Source organism: Myotis nattereri (genome assembly GCF_964212035.1).
Source record: "Myotis nattereri genome assembly, chromosome: 2".
NCBI lineage: Eukaryota > Metazoa > Chordata > Mammalia > Chiroptera > Vespertilionidae > Myotis > Myotis nattereri.
This window is the reverse complement of record NC_138076.1, coordinates 43251281-43273068: the sequence shown is the minus strand read 5'-3', so window position 1 is coordinate 43273068 and position 21788 is coordinate 43251281. Positions and strand designations below refer to the sequence as shown.

The 21788-nt window shown below is 35.9% G+C and overlaps 1 protein-coding gene across 1 annotated transcript in view; it reads right to left on the bottom strand.

Moving 5' to 3' along the window:
• UGGT2 (UDP-glucose glycoprotein glucosyltransferase 2) overlaps window positions 1-21788 on the bottom strand; it is a 183750-nt gene that overhangs the window by 38043 nt on the left and 123919 nt on the right. The window contains exons 25-30 of the mRNA XM_081083210.1: window positions 20205-20307; window positions 17333-17412; window positions 14594-14777; window positions 10474-10632; window positions 10005-10090; window positions 2575-2659 (exon numbers count right to left, since the gene is read on the bottom strand). Of these exons, the coding sequence (XP_080939336.1) occupies window positions 2575-2659; window positions 10005-10090; window positions 10474-10632; window positions 14594-14777; window positions 17333-17412; window positions 20205-20307 (697 nt within the window). The remainder of the gene's footprint in view (window positions 1-2574; window positions 2660-10004; window positions 10091-10473; window positions 10633-14593; window positions 14778-17332; window positions 17413-20204; window positions 20308-21788) is intronic.

Sequence of the window (21788 nt, the reverse complement as noted above, 5' to 3'; positions counted from 1 at the left end):
ATCCATTTATATTGATTAATTTGTTTCACTCTATTTTTCCTCTTTATTATGACATCGTCCCTTGTTTCTATTCTTTTAGTGGTTATCTTAAAAATCACAAAAATCGTATTTGCCCTAAAGTTTCAAAATAATCATTACATTTACCCTATTAAAAACTTTATATTTCATTGCAAATAACCTTATTTCTTAAGGCTTAAATGATATTATTATGATTTTTAGTTCTATATATTTTTAAATACTTTAAGACATTTACTATTGTTTTGTATATTTACTGCTCATAGACTAATCCACATATTTACCATTTTCTTTTCTCCATTCTTTTCTTAAATTCAAACTTCCATTTGAGGTAAAATTTTTTTCCTGTATAAAGTGCATCTTTTAAGAATTTCTTTTAGGTCTGGCCAGTGTGGGTCAGTGGTTAAGAATTGACCTATGAACCAGGAGGTCACAATTTAATTCCCAGGCTGTGGGCTTGACTCCCAGTAGAGGGCATATAGGAAGTAGCTGATGGATGATTCTCTCCCATCATTAATGTTTCTATATCTCTCTCCCTCTTCCCCTCCTCTCTCTGAAATTAATTAAAACATATTAAAAAAAGAATTTTAGTATGAGTGTGCTGATGGCAAATTCAGTTTGTAATTTTTCTGAAAATATCTTGTTTTATGTTTCCTCTTGAAAGATATCTTTTCAGGGTAAATTATTTTTGGTTGGCATTCCTTTTTCCATTTAGGTTGGCTTTTAAGTATCATCCCAGTATCTTCTGGCTTTCATTGTTACTCCCAAGAAATCAACTGTCATACTATAGCTGTTTGAAGGTAATTTTTCTTTTTTGTTCTGATTACTTTCCAGATTTCTCTTTGTCTTCATTTTTTTGCAGTTTTATCAACAAGAGTAGAGGAGTGGATTTTATTTTAAATATCTTCCTTGGGAATCACAAGACTTCTTGAATATGCAAATTGTTTCTTTATTCAATTTATAAAAATTCTCAGCCATTATTGCTTCAAATATTACCTGTACCTCATTCTTTCTTTCATTCACTTCTGGAACTCCATTTAAAGTTGATTTTATTTTTCAACACTCATAAAGCATTTTACAAAGCTAAAATATCTTATCCTTATAAAAGACACATAAGGTATGTTCTATAATTAATCCCATGTTATAAATGAGAAAGCAATAGTTTAAGCAACCTGTCCAAGATCACACAGATAGTAATAGCTGGGTGTAAATGCAATCCTGTCTCTCACATTTCTCACTCTATTCTCTACCTTTTATGCTCTGTGTCATATATCTATATCTATCTATCTATATATCTATATCTATCTATCTATCTATCTATCTATCTATCTATCTATCTATCTATCTATATTAATATCCCTGTTTATCTGTGATACTTAATTCTCTCTTCAGGCATGTTAAAGTCATCCACTAAATTCTTAATTTTGGTAATTGCATTGCTCAGTTTTAGAGGTTCTACTAAAAAAAAAATCAGACATGAACTTTTTATAGTTTCCTGTTCCATGCAATTGTTTTCAAGCTTGTCTTTTACTTCTTTAAACATTGTAAGCATAGTTGTTTCAGAGTCTGTATCAATAATTCTAATATACGGAGTATTTGTTTATCTGTTTTCTGTTGTTGCTTTTGCTGGTTTTCCTTGTGTATTTGGATATAGTAATCTTATTCCAGAGATATGCAGATGTTTCTGCTAGATATCTGTAGGGCCTTATCAATCAATGTTGACCTATTACAGTACAAATTCAAGGCTCAGAGTTCCCTGGACTATTAGATGATATAAATTTGGGCTAAAAGACTGTGTGGAATAATCTACTATGGTTAATACTTACCTGAAGCTATAGCCAGCTTATTGTAAAGAGTGTCTTCTAATAGATTACCCAATTTATGTGGGTCCAGAATTTTAATTTCTGTTCCCATCACCCTCAAATTAAAACAAAATGATAGTTCAAGTGTACCAGGATGGACGAATATTCTCAGGGTAATAGCTTTCTCAGGACACAAGAAGTTTCTATGCTTACTTACTTCACTAAGGCTCTTATTTTCCCTTTAACTTTGTATTTCCTTATTATTTCATTATTGTCAGCTCCTCATTGCTTTTAGGATGGAAAAAAAAATAGTTACCCAATATATTTACTAGTTCTAAGTAGGTGGGATAGTCTACAAAACCCAAACCTGCCATCACTAAAAACTCATTCTCTCTCTCTTTGAAAGAAATGTTTTTTTTGTGTGTGTTTTTTTTCAGGGCTAGTTTTTTGACCTGTGTTCCTGATATCATCTCTAGGGCCTAATCTGTAACATTATCTGGCTACAGATACAGTAGATATAGTAGACACATCAAAACTTTAAAAAAAAATCATTCCTTTTTTTCTATCTTCAAGCTCTCTGCTTTCCTTTATGAATTTAATCCTTTCCTTCCTTTCATTACCATAATTCCAATATGACACTTTAGGTAGTAAAATTATCAAAATTAGTTGTAAAATAAAAATTAATCAATTAATTAAAAACAAGAGATAAAATTTAATATTAAGAACAAAGCCTTTAAGTAGCTTCTGCCTCACATACTTGTATTTCCAGTATTTTGCTTTTGAAGCTGTTTAATACAACAATGACATCTCCTAGGTCTGATTGAGAGTCAGTTCCTTCATGCCTAAAAGTAGAAAATGTAAATATCTATCATCAGTTCATGAAAAGACATACAACATGAAATAAATGCATTTTGCAATAATACAAGTTTAATACCACTTGTGTACATATATTTTATATTTCTATAGTCAATTAAGATGTGCTATAGTACAATTTCCAAAACTGTCTAATCAATTAACTTAGTACAAATTAACACAATATAAAAGTAACTCTCTAAATTTAATATTGCCTAATCACTAGAAAGCTCAAATTATTGTTCATTTTTTCTGTTGTATACCAACATTATCACAAAAATCAAATCTTTCATATCTCTGTGATATTTTCAACGATAATTAAAATATAAAACATTTCTTAGACTTTACATTATTTAAATATCATAATCAAAGGAATCCTATACTGTCTAACAATTTTTCAGTATCTATCAGCCATTTTCAAATACTAAAATTTGAAGTGTATTGTTAAACTCATAAGACTGAAAATGCCTATGATGTCCATCTACATCACTTGAATGTTTCTATTTTATATTATACTAGATGTTTCTATCTTATACTAGAGGCTGGGGGGGGGGGGCGGTCCCTTAGCCCAGCCTGCATCCTCTCCTAGTCCGGGAGTCCTCAGGGGATGTCCGAACGACAGCTTAGGCCCGCTCCCCGTGAGCCCAACTTCTGGCTGAGCAGCATGCCCCCCTGTGGGAGTGCACTGACCACCAGGGGGCAGCCCTGCATTGAGCGTCTGCCCCGTGGTGGTCAGTGCATGTGATAGTGACCGGTCATTCCACTGTTCAGTCTATTTGCATATTAGCATTTTATTATATGAGATTCATTGTCTAAATTTCAAAACTGAGGAAATCAACAGCTTTACTCAATAATTATGCTTTGAAAACTATACTCACTATGTACTGAAAAATGCTACTGTAAGAACATTTATAATAAAATTAAATTTGTCAGAGGGAAAGCAATCAGATGTCAAATTAGTAGAGACTTTATTTTATTATTATTTAGTAGATACTTTAAGTTCAGTCAGATTTATACACTTGAACATTTTTTTCTAAAATAAAAACCTGGGGGGGCGGGTTCCTAGCACTACTAGTATGTTGACTAAGACATGCCTTTGACTCCCACATATTCCCAATTCACCAGCTGAGGTGGTTAAACCAATGTACAAGGCACTGCCCTGCCCAGCAATTACCACTAGAAAATAGAAAGTATCTTAATTTATGTAGTAGAAATGCCAAATTTTATAAAAACTTTTAAGAGCTTCCGGTTCCAAACAGTACTCAAGGGCATCAGCAACTTCAGCCATTGAGTCTGCCATCCCGAGACCAGAGTAGAGCCAGGAAGCACAACACTGCAGCTAAACTCAAACAACATCTAAAGCAATTACCTCCTTGCCACCAAGTGGCAGCAGTAGTAGTGATGAAGACTTACTCCATCCAGGCACTATTTCAAGCACTCTATAGTTACAATCATCATTTAAGGAAGGTACAATGATCATAGATCCAAACAGCCCAGGCATTTCGGCTCTGCACTGCTGCATATTAGATCTCTGTAGTAAATCTAGGCAACTAAACTTCACTGGATACGAGAGGACAGTAAGTAGCTTAAGCAAAAGGAACAAGCTAAGCATTCAGAGAAAATGGACTTTATTGATAAAGAAATTAAAGCAGGAAAAGAGGGAGCATTCAAATAGTTTATATTCTCAATGAGACTTGAGAATATTGTATCTCAGTAAAAGCCATTTAGTTAAAAATGAATGGATATATGACATATCAGGTAGCAATATTATTTTTAAAAAATTCATATTTTTCCTAGAATTCTACATATAAACATCATTCAGATTTTGTAGAGGTAAAATAAATCACACTGCCTCTCATTTCTTATTCAAAACACTAAATAGTAAAAGATAATGATGAAGGCTTGTTTCAACTATTCTAAGGAAAATTAAAATGCTATTATCAATATTTATGAAAAGCAAAAGAAGTTTTAGGCTGTTAGGATCTGAAAAAAGGATTTGTAAAAATATAGTGCATATTATGACATGGTTGGCAACACCCATTCCACCTTTTTGCACATACTGTAGAAGCTAGAAAACTTAAAACTCTTTTTGTTGTTCTTGTTCCTAGATTTTTTTATGGTTCTGGTTTAGATTCTGCTAAACAGAGAGACACATTTGCCTGTGATTTGGAATTTAGAAGTGAGGTAGGGGAAATGCTTGGCTAAGTTTCTTTGAGCAAGCAAAGTCATGAAGACAGAAGTTTTCTACATTAATGTTTAAGTGTGCAATCTCTTAGCTTTCTGGGTATGAAGAACCAGTTGACATCCTGTAAGTAGCAGCTTGGTGCTTCCTCACTTTCCTAATCCTGGAAGAGGTAGCAGCTCTTTCTGGTTGGTCAGTTCCTCAGTTCCTTGGCTTTGTTCCGTTATCCATTCCTGGAAGCTAGCTCTCCTGGAGGGCTTGCTCCTCCACTCCTTCTTATTACAGTCAACAATCCATTTCCCTGTGTTTAATCCTTCCCTGGGAGCTGTTGACAGACTACACCTCATGGGGGAATATTGCCTTCTAATATTAAACTTAGTCAGATAGATACTTTAAAATGAAAGAACTTTGCAATGAATTTTTTTAAAGTTGGGAGACACAGAAGTCTGGCTCCTGTCTGTAAACATTAAAATGGACCATGGGCTAGACAGGGGTGGGCAAACTTTTTGACTCGAGGGCCACAATGGGTTCTTAAACTGGACCGGAGGGCTGGAACAAAAGCATGGATGGAGTGTTTGTGTGAACTAATATAAATTCAAAGTAAACATCATTACATAAAAGGGTATGGTCTTTTTTTTTTTTTTAGTTTTATTCATTTCAAACGGGCCGGATCCGGCCTGCGGGCCGTAGTTTGCCCACGGCTGGGCTAGAATCTGGCGTTTGAGAACTTACTTATTGCTTTAACCAGTAGAGTGCTGCCACCTTTGAGACTAGCCTGAACTCCTGGACAAGTGATGTGTAAGTATTTCCCATGTTTCAGACATGGCCAAGCAGGGCAGAGGTTATGTTTTGTTATTTATTACTGTGGTGTAGTCTTGCTTCTGCCAATATGGCAACCTGGAGACATGAAGAGACTTCAACAAAAATAGGCTGTGGGTATACATAGGATGACTGAGGTTGGAAGATGTTAGAGAAGCCGCTAGAACAGATGTGCCAACAGAGATCAAGGAATCAAAGGAAAGTGAAGTACAGCAACAGAGACCTTCTCAGAGCCCACAAAAGTACTCCACAAACTGAGCTATAACCACTGCCAGGTCAGAGAGTGTAAACTAGCTTACAAAGGAACCAGCTCAAGGAACTGTAAAGAAAGTAAAGTGTTTGAAATCTCTTCTGTATCCTATAGTAAGCATAAGAGAAGGAGTTCACTCCCAGAGGTTATCAAACTAAAATTATGTACAAACAGTAACTTGGCAATAGGTATTACTGAAGATTTCAAGTGAAAAGTCTACCCTAATAATTTTGTACATTGAAAGCCACAGATATGTGTACAGTATATGATATTTTCTATAATTTAATTAGGGAAATCTAAGAAGCATTTATCTCATTTTAATAGGATTTTGAAGATTTTATTTTCTAGGAGAGAATAATTTTGAGTACTTTTGTATTCAAGGTAAATGACAATCAACACTGAGTCAGGGGAGGTAGCCTGCAGTTAAAGATTACAATAAGATGGACAGAAATAAAGAGTACACATGTGAGGATTATGCCTAACAAACAGAAAGTCAAATTTTCAATTAACAAAATAGTTAGCCATTGTTTTAAAATCTGGACTTAGAAACTCATACCAATATTATTTTAGCTAGCTTTTGGGCATATTTCAAGAACATTTTTCCTAAATGTAATAACAATTAGAATGGCATCATCAATTGCGATAAACAGATTTTCCATTTTTGTCATATTTTATATTGACCTACTTTTACTATTGATATATTTTTTTTCATTATTGATATTTTAATTTCAAATAAATTTTATTACAGAGTAGCATTATTTATATTTTTTCCATTCTGGATATTTAGTGACATTAATCACATTTAAAGTTAAGTAAATTATGACTAAGAAAAGTTTATGGCTTTATTGTTTATAAGTAATACAAATTTGAAATTATTTCTACCCCTAAAAGCTGTCTGTGAAGGAGAAAAAGTAGTTTATCACTAATATATTAGTGGTACTTAATGACACCAGGGGTGATTTTCTCCCTAAATGATCCATTTATAGGTTATGTATGATCCTATATAATAAAAGGCTAATATGCAAATCGGCCAAACAGTGGGATGATCCATCGCTATGACGCACACTGACCACCAGGGGGCAAACACTCAATGCAGGAGCTGCCCTCTGGTGGTCAGTGTGGGCGGTGGTGGGAGCCTCTCCTGCCTCCACAGCAGCGTTAAGGATGTCTAACCGCTGGCTTAGTCCCGCTCCTGCCTAAGCATCAGTTAGACATCCCCTGAGGGCTCCTGGACAGTGAGAGGGCACAGGCCAGGCTGACGGACCCCCTGTGAGTGCACAAATTTTGTGTACCAGCCTCTAGTAGCAAATAATGGTAAAGAAGATAAAATAGAACCCAAAATAATGTCTAGTTTTGCATAATATATATTATACACATTATGTAAGATAGGTATTGTATATATATTACACAACATACATATACATAATATACAATAATATATGTAATTTCAATTTGTGAAATAATAAGGAATGAGTGGGGGAGAAAATAGACATTCACTCAATGTGAGCCACTGTATTCTATGATGATTATCTCATTTAGTCCTTACCAAGACTACACAAAGTAGGTAGGATTATTCCCTCTTGTGATGAGGAAAGAAAGACTCCAGGTGGTAAAGAAACTCAGACACGGTTGTACAGATAGCTGGGGTAAAAAAGGGGTTTGAATCACAGTTTATTCAATTCCAAAGGGCTTTCCCTTTGCAAAAAGCAATGGTGAAACAGTAGTGACAGCTTTAGAAACACTAAGTTTCTGGCAGTACAAGATCAATGAAGTTGGAGCAGAGCACAGAACAGTTCTTAAAATTATATCTTGAAACTATGGTTTTTACAAGGATCAGTATAAATGTTAGAGTGTATTTTGCTTTATTTTCTGTACCATCATAGCACTCTTTTACAGTACTTATAATGTATTAACTGTCACTCTGAGAAATGTTGTGGAAGGCTAGGATCTGTGTTTTCTTCTCCTATTTATCTCCAATATGTCCCCCTGCTTTTACCTGTCTTCCCCATTCCCTCCAAGCAATCAGTGATCTGATTTCTGTTTCTACAGTTTGTATTACCTAATGGTTTGTAATACATAAAAGAAATCATACAGCATGTGCTTTTTTTTTTTTGCCACACTTCTGTAACTCAGTGTAATTATTTTGAGATTCATCTATGTCACTGTATTACCAATTGTTCATCCGTTATACTGCTGGGTAGTATTCCATTGTATGGATGTACCACATTTTGATTATTCCTTCACTTGTTAACCTTTGAGTTGTTTTCAGTGTCTGGCAATTAAAAATAAAGCTGCTATGAACATTATTGTATGTCTTTGTATAAACATATATTTCCTTTTGTTTTAGGTAAATATCTATGAGTGCAATGCCTAGATCAGTGATGGAGAACCTTTGAGCTCAGTGTGTCAGCATTTTGAAAAACCCTAACTTAACTCTGGTGCCGTGTTACATATAGAAATTTTTTGATATTTGCAACCGTAGTAAAACAAAGATTTATATTTTTGATATTTATTTTATATATTTAAATGCCATTTAACAAAGAAAAATCAACCAAAAAAATAAGTTCGCGTGTCACCTCTGACACGCGTGTCATAGGTTCGCCATCACTGGCCTAGATCATATGGGTTAAGTGTGTATTTAAATTTTTAAGGTCCTGCCAAACTGTTCTAAAGTGGTTGTACTATTTTACATTCCCACTAATAGAGTATGACAGTTCCTATTGCTTCATATCCTCACCAGCACTTGGTAGTGTCAGTCTTTTTAAAGTTAGCCATTCCAATAGATGAGTGGCAGTATCTCATTGTGAATTTAAGGTGCATTTTCCTAATAACTAATGATGTTGAGCACCTTTTTCATGTGCTTATTTGCTATCCATGCCTCCTTTGGTGAAGTGTCTATTCAAGTCTGCTGCATATTTTTCAGGTTGTTTTCTTACTGTTGATAGTTCTCTATATATTCTATATATAAATTCTTTGTCAGATGTATGCTTTGCAGAGATTTTTCTCTCAGTCTGTGGCTTGTTTTTATTTTTTTCTTATAGTCATTATATATCCTTTTAATGTAAATATTCATACATTTTGCAACATAAATGTTTGTTTAATGAAGTGCTCTCTCTTAGATACTGCCTGATGTTGCATAATATATGATGTGTACTGTATTAATTTTCTAAAATCTGAAAAATTCTAATTCTAAAACACATATAGCCCTAAGAGTTTTAGATGAAAGATATGTACTACCCCCTTCCTGTTCCTGGAATGCTTTGTCTGTAGTATGACTAGCAGTAAGTTACTATAATTCCTCAAAACTATTTTGAGGTACTATCTCATTCCTAATGTCAAACAAACTTATCCCAACTGTCCTTCCTATTCATAAATTATTAAGCATATTCGTTGAATGATACTATGTGCTAGGCACAGTATAAGGAAAGGGGGAAAAGCAGTGAAAAAAAGTATAATAAACTTAACTCCCATATTATCTTTGTTGAGCACAGTTCTTGGTATAATAATAGTGCTCAATAAATACAGGTTTGGGCAAAAGTATGTTTATAGTTGCTCGTATGGAAAAAGACATGCAGGTTATAATTTTTATAACAGCTTTATTAATTCCATGTTTTGTGTATTCACAACTGTATATCTTCTCTAAATATTTTCTGTTGGCTCCTACAGAGAAAGTTTGATAATTCCTGCTTTATACACTATGCTCACTGATAAGCAGGTAAGTTACTATGAAAGTAACCAATTATTTATTAAAATGAAAAATTGAACATAATCCACGGATAATGGCTAAGTTATAACACACATTATGCTGTCATGATAAATATATTAATTATGCAAACACACAAAAAAGTGTATAGAAAACAGTTAAGTAAAGGAGATAGAATAAAGAACAAGATATACACATTAGGCCTACCTTTTATATTTTTTGAAATAAAACAAACAAAAATTTGGGAACAAATGCCAGGTTTTTGTTGTTGTTTTATAGTGATGGTACTTGTGAACATTTTAGTTGTTTTGATGATCTTGGTTATATCACACTAAAAACTTATTTACACATAAAAATGTAAAAGTGGTTTATATAACTCACCCAACTATTTGATAGATATCTTCAGATTTTCCTTGGCGTAATTTCAGTATCCAAGCACCTGGGTTTGCTTTTAATTGAAAATATCCCTTTTAAGCAAGAAAAATATGATCATAGTTATATGACTGAACACACATACAATTGTTTAAGAAAGTTTATACATGAATCATCTAAGAAAGTGTTTATTAACTGTGGGGTGAATGAATTCTACAAATGAATTCCAAGGAAGGAGATTTTGGAATAACCTGTAAATGCACATTCTGAAAATATGATTCTCTTCATCTCTGTTTTATTTAATTACCTTATTCAATGTTTCAATTTTATTTTTTTGGAAGCTATTCAGCAACAGCAGGATAAAAATTATTTTATCTTATTATTAGAAAAAACAGGATTTTACCAAAACATCTAATTTTAATGATTTTACCAAAACACCTAATTATAATACCATCAATTAAGTCTTTATAAAACTTACAAGATTGGCCATCACTATTGTATCAACTGCAACAGGATGACTTTTTGTGCCAAGTGTAAACTGCAAACCTCGAGGAGGTTGTTCTGTTGTTCTATCAAAGCAATGTCCTTCAAGTAGTAGGTACTCTAGTTCATATTCTGCTATAACAGTTCTCTCAATCTGTGGAGGAAACATGCCAAAAATATGTAATGCCCCTAATATAAATATTGTAATAGCTAAATGAGATTCTTTTAATATTAGCCAATGAATCTTGGGTGGGCAACTTCAAGTCTTTCTTTTACATGGGTGAACTTAACAGTTGAACCAATTTCTTGAAAACCAAAGCTCATGATAAATTTTCTTCCTTTCCCATGGTATCAGCTCTACTCCAGCCTCATGATATATGTGCCCATATCACAAGCAGGAGGGATGTCATAGAGTTGTAGCATTCAAAAATCCCTTCCAGACAGATTTACATGGAAAACTCCTTAAAGAATCTGTTTTGTTGCTTGCTCTTGCCCTAGAGTTCCCTCTCGAGACCTGGCAAGAAAGCCAACTTATCACCATCTTTTGTCTTTCTTGTAACTTAAAAATATTAATGTATGTTTTGCACTAAAAATAACTTATGTTCAAAAAGAAAATTTAGCAAATATAAGCAAGTGGAAAAAAGTAGAAATCACGTACAGACTAAACATTCATAAACACTTCAATCATTGATTTCTATTTCTTTTTTTCATAAACTTTTCCTAAGAAAGTGTAACCTGCTTTTTCATGAAATATTAGAGGCCCAATGCACGAAATTCGTGCAAAGAGCTCAGCCCCCGCTGCCACGGTGCCTGCTTCGGCCCCTGCCACCGTGGCGGCCGATGACCTCTGCCTCGGCCTCCACCACGATGGCTTCGTCGGGAAGGATGTCCAGTCTAATTAGTATATTATGCTTTTATTATTACAGTTTTCTAGGAACACATCCCTGTTTCCATAAACATCATTTAAGTGCTGGTCATTCCAATTACTTCCAGATTTTTCTCTATTGCAAATGCTACAATAAATATTGTAGGACCAAAGCTTTTTCTCTACTTCAAATGAAAAAATATCCAAGCATGAAAATAAAATGGTGATTTTTATATAGTTTAGCAATTTTGTGGAGCAGATAAGACTCTGATGCATTTATATTTTATTTCACAATATGAATTTTTCAACACTGTGTTTAGGATACAGAGTATTTGAAAATATTCTCTATCACATTTGTTTTTCTTTGCCTGTAATTACCACAGAAAATAATTATAGTACTTGTGTACAATATTTCTTTCTTGAGTCCAGCCCTTATAATTTTATTGTTTTTAAGAACAAGAAGTAAGTGACTTATTTGAAAACAGTATTTGTTTCAAAAACCTTAGTTGGGTTCTTTTAATTTTTATTATTACTATTTTTTAAATTATTATTTTTTAAATATTTTATTAATTTCAGAGAGGTAGTGAGAGCAAGAGACAGAAACATCAATGAGAGAGAATTATTGATTGGTTGCCTCCTGCACAACCCCTGCTGGGGATGAGCCCGCAACCCCGGGCATGAGCCCTGACTGGGAATCAAACTATGACCTCCTAATTCATAAGCTGAAACTCAAACCACTGAGCCACACTGGGCTAGGCTTAGTTGAGTTCTTTTTAAAAAAATTTTTTTTATTGATTTTTAGAGAGAGAGGAAGGAGAGGGATAGATAGAAACGAGAGAGAAACATCACTGATTGGCTACCTCCTGTAAGCCCTCCACTGGAGATCGAGCTTTGAGTGGGAATTAAACCGTGACTTCTTGGTTCCTGGGTCGATGATGCTCAACCACTGAGCCACACTGGCTGGCCCTTAGTTGGGTTCTGAATTAGTGGTTGACTCATTATTATTCTAAGTGATGAACTTCATATACTTTATTAACCTGTGTCCACAGCTCTTATAGCATTCATTTAGTCTATATGGAAAGATTTTCATGGGATAGTCTCAGACTATGAGAATATTGTAGAGATCATCTAGTTCAACTCTTCATTTTACAGACAAGAAAAATGTGACCCAAAGTGATTATGAAGGAAAGCTTTTTTAAAAATTGTATTTTGATTTCAGAGAGGAAGGGAGAGGGAGAGAGAGATAGAAACATCAATGATCAGAGAGAATCATTAATCAGCTACCTCCATTGCATGTCCCACACTGGGGATTGAGCCTGCAACCTGGGCATGTGCCCTGACCTGAAATAGAACCATTAGGTTGACGCTCAACCACTGAGCCATGCTGGCTGGGCTTTTTTTTTCAGTATGAATTAAACATTAGGGCAAAGTCCAAATATATTCTATCAATCTGTCACTAACAGTATTTTCTATTTATAATATATTAGAGGCCCAGTGCATGAAATTCACGCATGGGTAGGGTCCCTAGCGGCTGCCAGCCGGGGCCTCCCTTCCCCTGGCTGCCAGCTGCTGTCCGGGGCCTTCCTTCATCCCATGCCGCTTCCTGGTGGTCAGCTGGTCAGCGCATGTCATAGTGAGTGGTCAAACTCACGGTTGGTCGAACTCCTGAGGGGACAATTTGCATATTAGCCTTTTACTATATAGGATATTAATGTGAAAATGTCTCTTATCTCTATATATTTGTATAACAGATAACAATTCTTTTGACTTATTAAAAACCCTAACATCAAAAACAGCCAATTTATTTTCAAAGAGGTTTCTTAGTGGCTATCTTAAGTTTCCTAATAATTGCATAAAGGTGATTTAAGTTAAATTAAGTTAAAGTAGTTCCTATTATCAAGAATTGAAAGCATAATAAAAGCCTTATATGAATTTTTTTTTTTACTTCTTGCCAAGCTCATTTCTCAGTTTTCCCTCATGAATTTTACTACTTACCTGTCCTTCAATTCTTTCCCTAGATTTGAAGGACTGACTTCAGATAATTGCTATGACTGAGTTCAGGTTCTTTTCCGGGCAGGTAAAGTTGGGGGCATTGGTGAATACATATTCCAGGGAAGTAACTTAGGTTCCCACAGAATCTATTCATGAGTGGATCAGAAGAAATTTGCCTAAAGGAAAATCTTTAGGCAAAGGACAACACACAAGAAGCATGAGCAGTAAATCTGATGGACAATCATAACCAAATTATAAGAGGTTGAATGTTTATGCCTAGGTCAAAGCAATGGCTACATTCTAAGGAGCTTTTGGAAACAGGTCAGCGGTGTGCAGAACCAGGCAAGAGGATAATCAGAAAGAAGTATTTTCTCTCCAGTTTCTGGATACCTGTTCTCTATGTAAACTCCCCTGAATGTTTCTGCTTTTTTAGTGTCTGAATCCCTTTCCCATTTTGAATGGAATGTTTGAAAGGCTCAGTCAGTGTTTTTTTAAAACAGTCTTCTCACTTTTTGTGTGCTGTGGGCTAAACGACAACAGGAAGGGAAAAGAAGTCTGGTCACTTACTGGACAAGGATCACACTAAAGGTGATACGAAGCAATGCACACAGCCTGCGGTACATGAGGCTTTTTACTCTTATCTCATTAGCACTGCCTTCTCTAGCTATGATCTGTGGGGCAAAAAGGGTTTCAGATGAAACTTCCTTTCTGAGTTAAACACAAAACCTGGCCCTGGTCAGTGTGGCTCAATTCCCAGTCAGGGCACAACCCAGGTTGTAGGTTTGATCCCCAGTAGGGGTGCATATGGAAGGCAACCTGTTAACGTTTCTCTCTCTCTCTTGTCTCTCTCTCTTCCCCTCTCCCCCTCCTTTTCTGAGAACATATTTTATTAAAAATATAAAATAAAATAAAAATAAAAACAAAACCCGAAGGGAAAATAGGGACATAGTGGTATTGTCCTATGTTGTCCTGCTTCCATCTCCGTATTTTCTACATTGCTCATCTTAGAATAGCATTTGTGTACCAAGAGTCTGAAGCAACTAACACGGTGAAAACATCTAGAAACCCAGAAAACCACAGAGGCAGAATTTGGAAGTTAGGGAAACTAAAATATCCAAGGGAAGACTGGGTCAGGACCTAGAATCATAAAAACATTTTGGTGAGCAACCAGTGTATGATCACTCACTTGCTACAGTTAGTAGCTGACAAGAATTTATCTTTTTCCTCTTTCTCTATATAAGTTTACATGATAACTTACGTCCTTTAAGTGGATATTATCAAGGTCACAGTTGCTGTGTACTGTTTCAACCAGCCAGCCTTCAGGAGTAATCATGTTGAGGGTCAGGAGGGGTGATTCAGGGATATCCAAGAATTTTGCTACTGGTTCAATAAGGTCATTAGTCACTAATGTCAGTTCTGGTTCCAGAACAAATCGGTAAAAACTGTCGATAGAACATAAAAAAATAAAACAACATACTTTGACCCAAATTGAGATTTCCTCTAGCTAAAATATTTTAAAACTGAAAATGGTTTAAAAATATGACAAGAAAGCCTTAAAATAAAAAGACTAAAACCCCACTATATTTCAGAAGAGGTAATGCTTGTAAATGGTAATTATTTTGTTTACACTAATACCTTTTATAAGATTGTATGTATGTATACACACTCACAGACATACACACACCCTTGTTAATTATTTCTTAATGAACATGGTTAAAATCCCTTTAAGATATTGACTTATGCAGGTTCTAGAAGTTAATGATCTGTATTCACTCACTGATCCTTCTTCAAATTTGACCATGGTCTATTTTTCAGTCATTATATTAGCTCTTAGTACCATTAATAATATGAAGAGCAATAACCAGAAACTAAGTAAAATTGAAGCAGAAACCCTGGTAACCAATTATAATATTTCAATTAAAAACAAACAGGATTGAGATGAAAGCAGTTGCTTATTAACAGACTTAGAGTCTTAATGTATTTTGGCCTTATTCCCCAATATCACACATAATAAAAATTAGTTATATTACTAAGAATAGTGACTTCCACTATTTTGGACTGGAGTCAAGGTGTCAGCTATGCTGTAGTTATCTCAAGGCTTGAAGGGGGAAGGATCCACCTCGAGGCTCCGGCGGTCCCTCAAAACCGCTGGAATGAGGGCTGCAGTGCCTCACTAGCGGTTGGCTGGAGACCGCCCTCAGTTCCTTCCACAAGGTCATCTCCAGCATCTTCGTCAGAGAAGCACACAAGAACAAGAGAGAATGCCAGCAGGACAAAAGTCAGTCTTGTACAACCTAATTGCAGAAGGCACATTTCATCCCTTTCGCCATATTCGGCTTGTTAGAAGCGAATCATTTGGTGCGGTTCACTCTCAAGGAGAATCTACAGAGTGGGGATCCCAGGAGGTGGTGGTCCCTGGCAGCCATGTCTGAAGCTGCTTACTGCAGGAAGGCAGAGTCAGAAAAGGAGAGGGGGAGAGCAGACACGGGAGAGACAGTCATGAAGCAGCGGGACAAAACAAGTGCTTGCTACTGTCAAATGCAGCAGAAATGTCATCAAGTAAAAAGTATCCCGTGGATAATGCAAATAGCAATTTCTTTGTGGTTAAATAAAAGGAAGTAGAAGCCAAACTGCAGTGGGAGGTACAGTGAATGAGAGATGAAGAGGGGGTGTGACCACTCTTCAAAGAAGCTGAGATTGAGAAAGAGTGGAGAAGGGAGGAAAAGCCAGAACTCTAGAGGAGAGAAAGTGAAGGGGGCAGTTTGTGTTTTTGAAACCAAGTAACTCCCTGGACTGAAAAAGGCTAGTAGAGAGGTTAAAGATACAAAACCAAGGGACTATGTGATAAAGCAAGGATCCCGAACAAATGGGAAAGCAGGGATCAAAACAGAGAGGGAGTATTTAACCAGAGGAGAGAGAGCACATTCTTCCCCCACCACACAGGAAGGCCATGGTGCAGGAGGGAATTCCTGCCCATGACCTCCATCATCTGTGAGAAGGATGAGACACTATTGACTCTACAAGTAAAGAGCTGGGAATTTCACTACTTTTCTTGATATATGCTACTGAGTAAATAAGACTCTGTCTAACTCATAGTTGTGTGAATAAGATCAGTTTTCATAATTCTCATTTATCTTTTGTATTTCAAATTAATTTCATCATGTCTTTCTACATATGAACAAATGCTTTCATCTTATTTTAGCCACTGAGAAGTCTATTAGCTTCATGAGTACAGAATTTTTATCCACCAGCATAGTATTAATGAGAAATATTTGCATGTAATAAACAACCTTTTCTGTATCATTCAAAAATTACTTGGAACTAGTTACACCTAAATACCCCCCAATAATAATTATGATATTATAATAAACATCATTTTGATAATTTAGCTCAAAGTACTAAAAGTATAGGTAAACAAAAAATGGTGTAATTCAACCTATTTCCCACTTGTTATTTCCTACTTATTTCTAAATAGGTATCTCTAAATCACATTTTCAAAAATACCCATGGATAAACATAAATCTGCAATTAGACTGTAAATTCTGCACTAGATTGGTTCAATTTTACTGGTTAGGTTATTTTAATTTTATATCATTTAAAGTTAATAAATTATGTCTGATCTTCTGATCTATTGCAATTAACCATCCTGTGAAGAAAAATAAAACAGGTACAAAACAAAACAAATAAAACAAGTTCAGTAATTATGGTCCTTTTTTCATTTTAGTCTTTTCAAATCTTTTGAAATGAAATTATGTTTGCTTAGACCAGCCGTGGGTAAACTACGGACCGCGGGCCGGATCCGGCCTGTTTGAAATGAATAAAACTAAAAAAAAAAAAAAAAAAGACCGTACCCTTTTATGTAATGATGTCTACTTTGAATTTATATTAGTTCACACAAACACTCCATCAATGCTTTTGTTCCGGCCCTCTGGTCCAGTTTAAGAACCCATTGTGGCCCTCGAGTCAAAAAGTTTGCCCACCCCTGGCTTAGACTCACCTCTTTAAAGGGGCTTCTGAAAGCTTATCCCTACAGTTCATGAACAACTTTAACTTCATGTTGATAATCTTTCCAAGTACCTGTTAGAAAAAAATTCCCATATTTGATAAATTAGTATTAATAACTAACATTGAGCATTTACTATGTACCAAGCACTACATTAACACTTCATATTCATTATTTCATCTACTCCCCAGAACATCCTTCAGCGGTAACTAATTTTATAGTTGAGGCACAGGGATATATAGTAATTTGCCTAAGACCACACAGTAAGTCATGGTAGAGGTCTAAACCACTGATTTCATTGCCTAAGGCAGTGGTTCTCAACCTTCTGGCCCTTTAAATACAGTTCCTCATGTTGTGACCCAACCATAAAATTATTTTCATTGCTACTTCATAACTGCAATGTTGTTACTGTTATGAATCGTAATGTAAATATCTGATATGCAGGATGGTCTTAGGCGACCCCTATGAAAGGGTTGTTCGTCTGCCAAAGGGGTCGTGACCCACAGGTTGAGAACTGCTGGCCTAAAGGTTATGTTGCCTACCTTGTGCCAAACATGACTTTCTTTCATGGTATCTGAATTTCCTTAGAACTAAAGAACAAGTAACTAATTATAAATATCTAGACCTGTAATACAAAGTGGTGGCCTTACAAGAATGATGGGGGTCCTGAGCCTTTGTTATTTCAACTACATTATAAGAGATGTAGGTAGTTCTTGGCTACATACGGATGAAATACTTTCTTTTCATTTCCCTGGAGCATAGAAGTAAGAGAATTATTAATCTTGATAGTTACCACCTCTAGATAGGCAATAAGTCAGTGAAAACTTGAAAGACTGTAGAAAACAAAGGATGAAGTTAAAGAGTGAAGAAAAAAACAGATATATGGAACAGAAAGAATGCAGGTTTGTTAGGGCAAACTAATTTCTGAGAGAAATTGCATTTTTAAGTTTCAACAGACTATACACCAGTATAACCCAGCTTGATCACTTACATCTTTCAACAGACTTAATATCAAATTACTTTTGCCTATCTCCAAAAGTGAAGCCAACTGTTAATGGACAAATAGTTTCCACTTCCAATAATTTTTTTCAATGTGTCTTTTAAAAAAAGCATTGCCCAAACCAGTTTGGCTCAGTGGATAGAGTGTCGGCTTGCGGACTGAAAGGTCCCAGGTTCGATTCCGGTCAAGGGCATGTACCTGGGTTGTGGGCACATCCCCAGTAGGAGATGTGCAGGAGGCAGCTGATCGATGTTTCTCACTCATCGATGTTTCTAACTCTCTATCTCTCTCTCCCCTCCTCTCTGTAAAAAATCAATAAAATATATTTAAAAAAAAAAAAGCATTGCGTAATTTTACATAGGAGTCCCCCCAAATTCTGAACATCCCAAGAAAAAAAATAGCCTGACAATGGAACTACTTTATTGAAATTTACTGAAACCTTAATCAAAATCTGAACCTTAAAATTGTTCAAATGATAAGCCTATAATGTCCTTTCAGAGTCTACAAGTGGTCTCCTAATATTCACTACCGCCTACTTCCTTAGTGAAAGAATTTCAGATGGATGCAGAGTCCCCACCCTCCCTTTTGAATAGGTGTATCCAGAGACGGCTGCCTATATTCTGGTCAGTGAAATGTGACTGGATGGAATATGGCCAACTTTGGGGTTGTGTCCTTATTCTCCCCTCCTGCTGGCAGAAATACAGAGATGATGTTAGGAACTTCACTTTAGACTTCTAGATAGAAGCTGCTTCATGAAGACGACTGAAAAACCAGTCAGTATGTGCCTGAGTCCCTCGACTATGGAGCTGCCTTAGCAACTTAAGTGGCTTATACTTGGACTGTGAGATGAGAGAATTAAAATTCAGTCCTGCCGAGGCCGGTTTGGCTCAGTGGATGGAGCGTCGGCCTGCGGACTGAAGGGTCCCGGGTTCGATTCCGGTCAGGGGCATGTGCCTGGGTTGCGGGCATATCCCCAGTAGGAGAAGTGCGGGAGGCAGCTGATCGATGTTTCTCTCTCATCTATGTTTCTATCTCTCTATCTCTCTCCCTTCCTCTCTGTAAAAAATCAATAAAATATATATTTAAAAAAATAAAATAAAATTCAGTCCTGAAGGTACTGTTACAGTGGCCAAACCTACTGAATACAACCTTCACATTCCCTCTTCCCTTAGCATCACCTGTTTGGTAATGTTACTGTACTTTAAGCTTCACCTAATTAAGCTTAGGCATCAGCTTCTTCAGAAGCCAATCTTCACACTTGAAGACAGGAAGTTAGCTCGGCTGCCATAACAAAATACCACACACTGGGTGGCCTAACAGCAGGTATTTATTTTAGAGTAAGGTGCTGGCCAGTGTGGTTTGTGGTGAGAGCTTTCTTCCTGGCTTGTAGGCTGCTGCCATGTTGCATTATGCTCACATGGACTCTTCTTTTCGCCAGTGAGGAGACAGAGATCTCTTCTTATGAGTCTATCAATCCTAGTATATTAGGGCCCAGCCTATAAGACCTCATTTAACCTCAATTGCCTCTAAGGCCCTATTTCAAAATACAGTCACATTGTGGGTTAGGGCTTCAACACCTGAAATTTTTTTTGTGGGGGGGGTGGGGGGGGTGGGGGGGTGTTCAACAATTAAGTCCAGAGCAACACCTAACTATGGTACTGCCATAATACCCTATATACAGCTCTATCATTTCATTTTATACATTTAAATAAGACAACCTATTTAAAATGTTGTATAGAATAGAATCAAGAGCACAAATATTTAATTATAGCTGAAAACAGACTTAAAAGATTAATTATATAATTTTAAAAAATACTATGTAATATGATAAATATAAGTAAATGTATAACAAAAACAATATCTTACAATCAATAACTGTGCCATCATCTGTCCTTCTCTTGTCAATGGATCAACAATAGCAATAACATCAAAGAACATATCATTCTCTTGAGGATTGATCTTTATAATGCTAGGAAAACAGAACATAAAAGGTAAATGATGATCAGTTAAATGTATTCCACTACCAATTAACCTTAATCTAAGCTATCTACATTGTTATAAATTGCTTTCTGTCTCACTAGATTTTAAAAATCCTGGTTGTTTCACAGAAGAAAATGCAAATGTAAAACGCTAATGTTTGTGTTAGCAAGTTAGAAAACTGCAAAGAATTAGAAAAAATGAAAGTAAGCTTTTATGAATGAGTGATTTTAAAAACTCTTCAAAGGACAATACTGTTATAGTGAAAACTGATCATTTTAAGCCCCCCAAATTCTCCTGGATCACAAGATATAAAAATAAAACCAAGATGCTTTTTTTGTTAGTTGAACATACTTTCTCAGATTTGAGAATAACATTAACTATTAAGCACTTTTATTAAATTTAGTATTTAAAAACCCCCAACATATTATAACCAAAAGCTCAGGAGAACTTCCTCCCCCAGATTTATCATACGTTATTTTTACCCGCCATACTCTCCGTACCTCCTCCTCTCTGTCCTCTCCATTTTGTCTTTCATTGATCTAAGTTCTAAATTAGAATATGAACTAATCTTTAAAAGTTAATGTTACAAAATGAAAAAAGAATCCATAAATACGAAAGTAGCGTAAGGAGCCTCTGGGACAGCTTCAAGTGTACCAACATCCAAATTATAGGGGTGCCAGAAGAAGAGAGAGAGCAAGATATTGAAAACCTATTTGAAGAAATAATGACAGAAAACTTCCCCTACCTGGTCAAAGAAATAGACTTACAAGTCCAGGAAGTGCAGAGAACCCCAAACAAAAGGAACCCAAAGAGGACCACACCAAGACACATCATAATTAAAATGCCAAGAGCAAAAGACAAAGAGAGAATCTTAAAAAGCACCAAGAGAAAGATAGTCAGTTACCTATAAGGGAGTACCCATACGACTGTCAGCTGATTTCTCAACAGAAACTTTGCAGGCCAGAAGGGAGTGGCAAGAAATATTCATAGTGATGAATGCCAAGAACCTACAACCAAGATTACTCTATCCAGCAAAGCTATCATTCAGAATTGAAGGTCAGATAAAGAGCTTCACAGATAAGGAAAAGCTAAAGGAGTTCATCACCACCAAACCAGTTTTATATGATATGCTGAAAGGTATTCTTTAAGAAGAGGAAGAAGAAGAAAAAGGTAAAGATACAAATTATGAACAACAAATACGCATCTATCAACAAGTGAAACTAAAAATCAAGTTTCATAAATAATCTGATGAACATAATAAACGTGATTATAATAGAATCAGGGGCATAGAAAGGGAGTGGACTGACTATTCTTGGGGAGGAAAGGGGTGTGGGGGATGCGGGAAGAGACTGGACAAAAATCGTGCACCTATGGATGAGGATGTGGGGGGGGGGGTCGTAAGGGCGGAGGGTGGGGTGGGAACCGGGTGGAGGGGAGCAATGGGGGGGAAAAAGAGGAACAACTGTAATA